The sequence below is a fragment of the Mchenga conophoros genome, linkage group LG22 (genome assembly GCF_057382185.1).
Source record: "Mchenga conophoros isolate Kocher_MC1m ecotype Shallow Benthic linkage group LG22, M_conophoros_male_GT1.1, whole genome shotgun sequence".
NCBI lineage: Eukaryota > Metazoa > Chordata > Actinopteri > Cichliformes > Cichlidae > Mchenga > Mchenga conophoros.
The window spans coordinates 1,638,841-1,649,273 of record NC_140546.1 but is presented as its reverse complement, the minus strand read 5'-3'; the positions used below and the strand labels follow the sequence as shown (position 1 = coordinate 1,649,273).

At 45.5% G+C, this 10,433-nt stretch overlaps 2 protein-coding genes across 2 annotated transcripts; both read right to left on the bottom strand.

Moving 5' to 3' along the window:
- Window positions 1-2,404: 2,404 nt before the first annotated feature.
- LOC146548468 (uncharacterized) lies at window positions 2,405-8,681 on the bottom strand. Its single transcript, XM_085262020.1, has 7 exons — window positions 8,627-8,681; window positions 8,445-8,532; window positions 7,456-7,976; window positions 6,361-7,095; window positions 4,030-4,560; window positions 3,535-3,681; window positions 2,405-3,153 (listed from the first exon to the last, which is right to left on the bottom strand). The coding sequence occupies exons 1-7, from the start codon at window positions 8,664-8,666 to the stop codon at window positions 2,405-2,407; spliced, it is 2,811 nt and encodes a 936-aa protein (XP_085118146.1). The 5' UTR covers window positions 8,667-8,681.
- LOC146548469 (uncharacterized) lies at window positions 5,148-6,233 on the bottom strand (the record flags this gene model as incomplete). The annotated part of the gene is made up of 1 exon (XM_085263296.1): window positions 5,148-6,233. A coding segment is annotated over one exon (1,086 nt), but the record flags the coding sequence as incomplete, so codon positions are not given.
- Window positions 8,682-10,433: the final 1,752 nt, after the last annotated feature.

Here is a 10,433-nt window from a genome sequence, read left to right as displayed (position 1 = left end):
GTTGCGTAACGCACCCGCTACGTTCCAGCGCCTTATGGGCAGTACTGGCCGGCGTGAATAACTGTGATGCCTACTTGGATGATGTTGTCATTTACTCATCCACCTGGTCTGACCACTTACAAACACTCTCTCTCGTTTTCAGCCGTTTTCAGGAAGCCTCGCTTACTCTGAACCTGGCCAAATGTGAATTTGGCAGAGCCACCATCACATACCTGGGAAAACAGTTGGGTCAGGGACAGGTAAGGCCGGTGACTGTGGAGATACAGGCTATTGTCGAGTTTCCGGTCCCACAAACGAGAAGGGCGCTACGCCGATTTCTAGGAATGTGTGGTTATTACAGAGGTCCATGAAAGAACTTCGCCACTGTTGTCGTTCCTCTCATCGATTTGATCAGCCAAGTGAAGCCTTTTGTGTGGACGCCTGTTTGTCAGACTGCTTTCGAGTCTGCGAAAGCATTGCTGTGCAGTTCCCCTGTTCTTACGGGACCTAATTTCAGGTGCCCTTTCAAGCTCGAGGTTGACGCTAGTGCGGCTGGTGCAGGAGCTGTCCTTATGCAGGAAGCCCATCGCGGGGTGGATCGCCCAATTTGCTATTTTTCCAAAATGTTCAACAAACATCAGATGAACTACAGCACTATTGAAAAGGAAGCCCTTGCCTTGTTGTTAGCCCTGCAGCATTTCGAGGTGTATATTGGATCCAGCTCTATACCCATTCAAGTATTCACTGACCACAAACCATTGGTGTTTCTCTCCCGGATGCAAAACTCAAATGAGAGACTTATGCGTTGGTCACTACTTTTGTCAGGATCCTGGGTCATTCGACCCAGCGTTCGTAGTTTTTCCTGTGTTCCTGTTTCATGTTAAGTTCATTTGTTATTCTTGGAGGTATTTTATTGGAGGTCCTAAGATGTTTAGTTTACTGGGCTTCCCCTCCTTGTGTTTCATTCCATGTTTTCCCAGCCCGTCATGTCTGTGCTCCCCCCTCGTGCTTCTCTGTGCTTTATTCTCCCCTTTGGTCTGTGTCTCTGTGTATTTCCTGTTTTACTTTGAAGTTCCATGTCTTATGTGAATGTGTCCTACTTTGCTTCCTTGTCTTGTCAGTTCTGATTTCCCCCAGCTGTGCTCTCCTTCTGTGTCTCGTTATTTCCCAGTGTATTTAAACCCTGTGTTTCTCTGAGTCTGTGTCGCGTCGTCCCTCAAGCTGTGTGTTCCCTCATGTGCCTCTCTGTAAAGTATAGTTTATATTTTCCCAGTATACTTTAGTTTTGTATCTTTTCCTGGTGTCTTCGAATAAAATCTACATTCTGAGTTCATCCCTCGAGTCTGAGTGCCTGCATTTTGGGTCCAACTCCTGCCTGCCACACAGCGCTTCCTGACAACGTTTGCAGGATTTTAACCTGCAAATCAAGAAAGGAACGGAAAATGTCATCGCTGACGCCTTGTAAAGAGCAATTTCTTAGTTTGGGAATTAAACAATAGGAGGGTTGTTTAATTCAGGTAATATATCTGTTTATACTAATTCAGCTGTGCCAGGGCCCTGCTCCAATTGGTGCGTGGATACACCGCCCCGTCGTGACTGGTTCCAGCTGGAGGACCCGGGTAGGGGTGAGCTGCAGTTTCTTTTGATCACCAGTTTTCTCCTGTTTTGAATTAGTTAAGCAGGTCAGACTCTGTCTTTATTTTTTGACTTGTTTTAGTAAGGTCAGGGGTGTAATATTTGCAGAGTTCATATTTGGTGGAAGTCTGCCACACAATAAATAAGATTTAGAATATGCTTTGTAACTTCTATAGAATTATTTTTGATGTTTGATATAGAATAAAGGGCCATGATCCAACTGATGTTTACCCAGTATTTTAATCTCCTCTTCAAATCACTCGGATCAAATCACTTTTTTATTGTCACATCACATGTGCAGGCACACTGGCACAGCACATGCGAGTGAAATTCTTGTGTGCGAGCCCCACAAGCAACAGAGATGTGCAAACACAAAACCACAAACGAGCAAAATACAAGAATGGCCAACCTGAAACTAATAAATATATGTACAATATATAATAGTGTATGCATTTCTGGATGTGTATACTAAATCTCTTTACCAGCAAACACTGTGAAAAACTATGGTGAAATACAAGCACAGATATTCTGCCAGCAAAATAAAACCACAACCCAAAAAAAGTATAAACACAAGTAAAATACTCAAGTTCACCAGTAAATGGCAACAAAACAGCAACGGGGATTAGATTAAATGCTCAGTTTTGAACATTATAATCACATAAATTGAGAACAATTAAACACATTTCACTGAGAACGAGCTACATGCTAATTTAAACATTTCATAAATTCTCATAAATAATTTTCTGTTATATTTATATTATTTACAGGAAGTGAACTGAAGAGAAAAATGTTAACAGTATGAGCTGAGTACATGTGACATCACAGGAATAATAACGGACAAGAAGCTGATGTTGATGAGGATGGCAGAGGAGGTGGTGGTTGTTGTTGCTGCAGTTGTGGTTGTTGTTGGGGCAGTTGTGGTTGTTGTCGCTGAGGTTGTGGTTGTTGTTGGAACAGCTGTGGTTGTTGTCGCTGAGGTTGTGGTTGTTGTTGGGGCAGTTGTGGTTGTTGTTGCTGCAGTTGTGGTTGTTGTTGCTGCAGTTGTGGTTGTTGTTGCTGCAGTTGTGGTTGTTGTTGCTGCAGTTGTGGTTGTTGTTGGAACAGCTGCGGTTGTTGTCGGGGCAGTTGTGGTTGTTGTTGGAACAGCTGTGGTTGTTGTCGGGGCAGTTGTGGTTGTTGTTGCTGCAGTTGTGGTTGTTGTCGGAACAGCTGTGGTTGTTGTCGGAACAGCTGTGGTTGTTGTCGGAACAGCTGTGGTTGTTGTCGCTGCAGTTGTGGTTGTTGTTGGAACAGCTGTGGTTGGTGTCGCTGCAGTTGTGGTTGTTGTTGGAACAGCTGTGGTTGGTGTCGGAACAGCTGTGGTTGTTGTTGCTGCAGTTGTGGTTGTTGTCGGGGCAGTTGTGGTTGTTGTCGGGGCAGTTGTGGTTGTTGTTGGAACAGCTGTGGTTGTTGTCGGGGCAGTTGTGGTTGTTGTTGGAACAGCTGTGGTTGTTGTCGGGGCAGTTGTGGTTGTTGTTGGAACAGCTGTGGTTGTTGTTGGAACAGCTGTGGTTGTTGTCGCTGCAGTTGTGGTTGTTGTTGGAACAGCTGTGGTTGTTGTCGCTGCAGTTGTGGTTGTTGTTGGAACAGCTGTGGTTGTTGTCGCTGCAGTTGTGGTTGTTGTTGGAACAGCTGTGGTTGTTGTCGCTGCAGTTGTGGTTGTTGCTGCAGTTGTGGTTGTTGTCGCTGCAGTTGTGGTTGTTGCTGCAGTTGTGGTTGTTGTCGCTGCAGTTGTGGTTGTTGTTGGAACAGCTGTGGTTGTTGTCGCTGCAGTTGTGGTTGTTGTCGCTGCGGTTGTTGTTGCTGCAGTTGTGGTTGTTGTTGCTGCAGTTGTGGTTGTTGTCGCTGCGGTTGTTGTTGCTGCAGTTGTGGTTGTTGTTGCTGCAGTTGTGGTTGTTGTTGCTGCAGTTGTGGTTGTTGTTGCTGCAGTTGTGGTTGTTGTCGGGGCAGTTGTGGTTGTTGTCGGAACAGCTGTGGTTGTTGTCGCTGCAGTTGTGGTTGTTGTCGCTGCAGTTGTGGTTGTTGTTGCTGCAGTTGTGGTTGTCGGGGCAGTTGTAGTTGTTGTTGGAACAGCTGTGGTTGTTGTCGCTGCAGTTGTTGTCGCTGCAGTTGTAGTTGTTGTTGGGGCAGTTGTGGTTGTTGGAGCAGCAGTTGTGGTTGTTGTTGGGGCAGATGTGGTTGTTGTTGGAGGAGCTGTGGTTGTTGTTGGAGAAGCTGTAGTTGTTGTTGGAGCAGTTGTAGTTGTTGTCGCTGCAACTGTGGTTGTTGTTGGAGGAGCTGTAGTTGTTGGAGCAGCTGTAGTTGTTGTCGCTGCAGTTGTGGTTGTTGTTGTCGCTGCAACTGTGGTTGTTGTCGCTGCAACTGTGGTTGTTGTTGGAGCAGCTGTAGTTGTTGTCGCTGCAGTTGTGGTTGTTGTTGGAGCAGCTGTGGTTGTTGTCGCTGCAGTTGTGGTTGTTGTTGGAGCAGCTGTGGTTGTTGTCGCTGCAGTTGTGGTTGTTGTTGGAGCAGCTGTGGTTGTTGTTGGAGCAGCTGTAGTTGTTGTCGCTGCAGTTGTGGTTGTTGTTGGAGCAGCTGTGGTTGTTGTCGCTGCAACTGTGGTTGTTGTTGGAGCAGCTGTAGTTGTTGTTGGAGCAGTTGTAGTTGTTGTTGGAGCAGCTGTGGTTGTTGTCGCTGCAACTGTGGTTGTTGTTGGAGCAGCTGTAGTTGTTGTTGGAGCAGTTGTAGTTGTTGTCGCTGCAACTGTGGTTGTTGTTGGAGAAGCTGTGTTTGTTGTTGGAGCAGTTGTAGTTGTTGTCGCTGCAACTGTGGTTGTTGTCGCTGCAACTGTGGTTGTTGTTGGAGCAGCTGTGGTTGTTGTTGGAGCAGCTGTAGTTGTTGTTGGAGCAGTTGTAGTTGTTGTCGCGGCAGCTGTGGTTGTTGTTGGAGGAGCTGTGGTTGTTGTTGGAGCAGCTGTAGTTGTTGTTGGAGCAGTTGTTGTTGTTGGAGCAGTTGTTGTTGTCGGAGCAACTGTGGTTGTTGTCGGAGCAACTGTGGTTGTTGTCGGAGCAGTTGTAGTTGTTGTCGGAGCAGTTGTATTTGTTGTCGCTGCAACTGTGGTTGTTGTCGCTGCAACTGTGGTTGTTGTCGGAGCAGCTGTGGTTGTTGTTGGAGGAGCTGCAGTTGTTGTTGGAGCAGTTGTTGTTGGAGCAGTTGTTGTTGGAGCAGTTGTTGTTGGAGCAGTTGTAGTTGTCGCGGCAGCTGTGGTTGTTGTTGGAGCAGCTGTGGTTGTTGTTGGAGCAGTTGTAGTTGTTGTCGCTGCAACTGTGGTTGTTGTCGCTGCAACTGTGGTTGTTGTCGCTGCAACTGTGGTTGTTGTCGCTGCAACTGTGGTTGTTGTTGGAGGAGCTGTGGTTGTTGTTGGAGCAGCTGTAGTTGTTGTTGGAGCAGTTGTAGTTGTTGTCGCGGCAGCTGTGGTTGTTGTTGGAGGAGCTGTGGTTGTTGTTGGAGCAGCTGTAGTTGTTGTTGGAGCAGTTGTAGTTGTTGTCGCTGCAACTGTGGTTGTTGTTGGAGCAACTGTGGTTGTTGTTGGAGCAGCTGTGGTTGTTGTCGCTGCAACTGTGGTTGTTGTTGGAGCAGTTGTAGTTGTTGTTGGAGCAGTTGTAGTTGTTGTTGGAGCAACTGTGTTTGTTGTCGCTGCAACTGTGGTTGTTGTCGCTGCAACTGTGGTTGTTGTCGCTGCAACTGTGGTTGTTGTTGGAGCAGCTGTAGTTGTTGTTGGAGCAGTTGTAGTTGTTGTCGCGGCAGCTGTGGGTGTTGTTGGAGCAGCTGTGGTTGTTGTTGGAGCAGTTGTGGTTGTTGTTGGAGCAGTTGTAGTTGTTGTTGGAGCAGTTGTAGTTGTTGTCGCTGCAACTGTGGTTGTTGTCGCTGCAACTGTGGTTGTTGTTGGAGCAGCTGTGGTTGTTGTTGGAGGAGCTGTGGTTGTTGTTGGAGCAGCTGTAGTTGTTGTCGGAGCAGTTGTAGTTGTTGTCGTGGCAGCTGTGGTTGTTGTCGCGGCAGCTGTGGTTGTTGTTGGAGCAGCTGTGGTTGTTGTTGGAGCAGTTGTAGTTGTTGTCGGAGCAGTTGTAGTTGTTGTCGGAGCAGTTGTAGTTGTTGTCGCTGCAACTGTGGTTGTTGTTGGAGGAGCTGTGGTTGTTGTTGGAGCAGCTGTAGTTGTTGTTGGAGCAGTTGTAGTTGTTGTCGCTGCAACTGTGGTTGTTGTTGGAGCAACTGTGGTTGTTGTTGGAGCAGTTGTAGTTGTTGTCGCTGCAACTGTGGTTGTTGTTGGAGCAACTGTGGTTGCTGTTGGAGCAGCTGTAGTTGTTGTCGCTGCAGTTGTGGTTGTTGTTGGAGGAGCTGTGGTTGTTGTTGGAGCAGCTGTAGTTGTTGTTGGAGCAGTTGTAGTTGTTGTCGCTGCAACTGTGGTTGTTGTTGGAGCAGCTGTAGTTGTTGCCGCTGCAGTTGTGGTTGTTGTTGGAGCAGCTGTGGTTGTTGTCGGAGCAGCTGTGGTTGTTGTCGCTGCAACTGTGGTTGTTGTTGGAGCAGCTGTGGTTGTTGTTGGAGCATTTGTAGTTGTTGTCGCGGCAGCTGTGGTTGTTGTTGGAGGAGCTGTAGTTGTTGTTTGAGCAGTTGTAGTTGTTGTCGCTGCAACTGTGGTTGTTGTTGGAGCAGCTGTAGTTGTTGTCGCTGCAGTTGTGGTTGTTGTTGGAGCAGCTGTGGTTGTCGCTGCAACTGTGGTGGTTGTTGTTGGAGCAGCTGTAGTTGTTGTCGCTGCAGTTGTGGTTGTTGTTGGAGCAGCTGTGGTTGTTGTCGGAGCAGCTGTGGTTGTTGTCGGAGCAGCTGTGGTTGTTGTCGCTGCAACTGTGGTTGTTGTTGGAGCAGCTGTGGTTGTTGTTGGAGCAGCTGTGGTTGTTGTTGGAGCAGTTGTAGTTGTTGTCGGAGCAGTTGTAGTTGTTGTCGCTGCAACTGTGGTTGTTGTTGGAGGAGCTGTGGTTGTTGTTGGAGGAGCTGTGGTTGTTGTTGGAGCAGCTGTAGTTGTTGTTGGAGCAGTTGTAGTTGTTGTCGCTGCAACTGTGGTTGTTGTTGGAGCAACTGTGGTTGTTGTTGGAGCAGTTGTAGTTGTTGTCGCTGCAACTGTGGTTGTTGTTGGAGCAACTGTGGTTGCTGTTGGAGCAGCTGTAGTTGTTGTCGCTGCAGTTGTGGTTGTTGTTGGAGGAGCTGTGGTTGTTGTTGGAGCAGCTGTAGTTGTTGTTGGAGCAGTTGTAGTTGTTGTCGCTGCAACTGTGGTTGTTGTTGGAGCAGCTGTAGTTGTTGCCGCTGCAGTTGTGGTTGTTGTTGGAGCAGCTGTGGTTGTTGTCGGAGCAGCTGTGGTTGTTGTCGCTGCAACTGTGGTTGTTGTTGGAGCAGCTGTGGTTGTTGTTGGAGCAGTTGTAGTTGTTGTCGCTGCAACTGTGGTTGTTGTTGGAGCAGCTGTAGTTGTTGTCGCTGCAGTTGTGGTTGTTGTTGGAGCAGCTGTGGTTGTCGCTGCAACTGTGGTGGTTGTTGTTGGAGCAGCTGTAGTTGTTGTCGCTGCAGTTGTGGTTGTTGTTGGAGCAGCTGTGGTTGTTGTCCCTGTAGCTGTGGTTGTTGTTGTTGGAACAGCTGTAGTTGTTGTTGGAACAGCTGTAGTTGTTGTTGGAACAGCTGTAGTTGTTGTCGCTGCAACTGTGGTTGTTGTTGGAGCAGCTGTAGTTGTTGTTGGAGCAGTTGTAGTTGTTGTCGCTGCAACTGTGGTTGTTGTTGGAGCAGCTGTAGTTGTTGTCGCTGCAGTTGTGGTTGTTGTTGGAGCAGCTGTGGTTGTTGTTGGAGCAGCTGTGGTTGTTGTTGGAGCAGTTGTAGTTGTTGTCGCTGCAACTGTGGTTGTTGTTGGAGCAGCTGTAGTTGTTGTCGCTGCAGTTGTGGTTGTTGTTGGAGCAGCTGTGGTTGTTGTCGCTGCAACTGTGGTTGTTGTTGGAGCAGCTGTAGTTGTTGTCGCTGCAGTTGTGGTTGTTGGAGAAGCTGTGGTTGTTGTTGGAGCATTTGTAGTTGTTGTCGCGGCAGCTGTGGTTGTTGTTGGAGGAGCTGTGGTTGTTGTTGGAGCAGCTGTAGTTGTTGTTGGAGCAGTTGTAGTTGTTGTCGCTGCAACTGTGGTTGTTGTTGGAGCAACTGTGGTTGTTGTTGGAGCAGTTGTAGTTGTTGTCGCTGCAACTGTGGTTGTTGTTGGAGCAGCTGTAGTTGTTGTCGCTGCAGTTGTGGTTGTTGTTGGAGCAGCTGTGGTTGTTGTCGCTGCAACTGTGGTTGTTGTTGGAGGAGCTGTGGTTGTTGTTGGAGCAACTGTAGTTGTTGTTGGAGCAGTTGTAGTTGTTGTCGCTGCAACTGTGGTTGTTGTTGGAGCAGCTGTGGTTGTTGTCGCTGCAACTGTGGTTGTTGTTGTCGCAGCTGTGGTTGTTGTCGCTGCAACTGTGGTTGTTGTTGTCGCAGCTGTAGTTGTTGTCGCTGCAGTTGTGGTTGTTGTCGCTGCAACTGTGGTTGTTGTTGGAGCAGCTGTGGTTGTTGTTGGAGCAGTTGTAGTTGTTGTCGCTGCAACTGTGGTTGTTGTTGGAGCAGCTGTGGTTGTTGTTGGAGCAGTTGTAGTTGTTGTCGGAGCAGTTGTAGTTGTTGTCGCTGCAACTGTGGTTGTTGTTGGAGCAGCTGTAGTTGTTGTTGGAGCAGCTGTAGTTGTTGTCGCTGCAGTTGTGGTTGTTGTTGGAACAGCTGTAGTTGTTGTTGGAACAGCTGTAGTTGTTGTTGGAACAGCTGTAGTTGTTGTCGCTGCAGATGTGGTTGTTGTCGCTGCGTTGCAGCAGGCTGTGTAGAGAATCTTACGTCATTTTCATATTTCATCACATTAACCACATCTTTATGAATAGGAAATTCTTTGACAAATTATTTTTTTTCCTACCAACAACAAGAAGAACGATGACAAACATCTTGGCGATCATGGCGATGCTGATTTTCTGCTCCTGTCTCTGAAAATAAAAATTCACTGGGGTTATTATGATTTAAAGAAAGCATTATTCCTACAATTGCCTTAATTAAGCTTTCTAAAGTTATCTTGAAAAGAAGTTTGAGATCTAAAACCCATAATATAAAAAAGTTCCTATTCAATTACATAATTTAAAATATAGATTTTTTTTCTATAGTACTGTCTTTGTGATAGTCCACATCTCTCAACGAGGTGCTTGTACACGCAAAAGCAACAAGAAGAAATTAAGAAATCATGAAGGAAAGGCTCTGACTATCATGACCTCATTGTTCCTGACTGTAAATCAGAGCATAAGAAAACACTTGATGTTTATAGTGTTAATCAACTCCAATATAATCACTCACCCATTAAATCTATCTATCTATCTATCTATCTATCTATCTACCTACCTGTGTGTGTGTGTGAGAATGTGTCATATATTATTTATCAAGGGTAATAGCAAAAAACAAAACAAAAACAGAAGCATAAAAAAACTTCAGAACTTTAAGATAAACACAACCCAACACAACAAATTGCTGCCTAAATTACACCATATGTTGCCAAAAGATCATTTCCAGAAATAAATCTATCAATTCATCTTAAATTCACATGTAGATGTCAGATATATATTTAATATTAGGGTTACTTACATAGTATTTCTTTGCTTGTAAGTCGTCCACTGCAGTGAAAGAAAGTGATGTTCTCTGACTTCATCTCCTCTTTTTATAATCAGCCAACATGAACCTGAGGACAAATATGTGCAGGTGGAGTAATGGTAGTTATCGTCATGGTTTAAGGTGTGTGCACTAAACTTTTATTTACCTGCATCTCTCTCCTATTGTCCTCCTGAAACAGTCATCACTTTAATTTTAGCACTTACACACACACAGACACACACACACATATTTGTGACATGTTTTGACGTGAGCTTCGACATTTTCTCTGTGTGACTATGACTACATTTATGTGATTGTATCTTTATGGCTACATTAGGACTCTATGTGGTCCATAAAAGATGACCATTTTGGATAATAAAATCTGACAGAAGAAAACAAATATTCGGTGATTAGTTTTGGATTAACTAAATCTCACAACTGGCTGACTAGATTTAGACGGAGAATCAACATTTACAGGTCGGTGGTGCTCGGTGGGCAGTCAGCGTCCACATCAAAATAACTCTGATTTCTCTCTTTTTTGTCTTTTCTTTTACACACATTCTAAATATTACTGGTTCATTTACTTGAAATGAAGAAGTTTTCATCAATGGAAATAAGAAGTCAGTTTTAAAGGCATTCTTGCGAGTTGGGAGCTTGCTTTCATTTTCTTCTTGCAACACTTAATGCAGGAAGTCATTCCTCAGTTATCAGAGACACAAGGTGAGACCCGACTAAAAGACACTTACACACTTGTGCTGTAATAAACAAGACCTGAAAATGCTGACTGAGCCTCTCAGTTAATCAGACAACTACATACCATACTCATGTATCAGTTAAAATGGAGGTTTAATGCATTTCAGCATTATCTTCACTTTTTAGACCTGAATCTTCAAATATACACAGGTAAGAGAAAGTGAGGGTAAAGGATTCTTGCAATCTAAGGTCTTTAAAGGTGTAAACTTGTATTTCTCCAAGCTCAATTCTCAGGCGCTTAAGCAGAGTAGCTGGAATAGAAATAATTAAGTCCTTTATTTAAATGGGATTTTTTTTTAGAACACATGGTACATACGTGTGTTGTGATTTTTGTG

Coding starts and splice junctions, on each gene's coding strand:
- LOC146548468 (XM_085262020.1), bottom strand. CDS start 8,666: ATGATCGCCAAGATGTTTGTCATCGTTCTTCTTGTTGTTG. Junction 3,682..4,029: donor GACAACAACTACAGCTGCTC/CAACAACAACCA, acceptor CCACAACTGCAG/CAACAACAACCACAACTGCA. Junction 3,154..3,534: donor AACAACAACCACAACTGCAG/CAACAACAACCA, acceptor CCACAGCTGTTC/CAACAACAACCACAGCTGTT.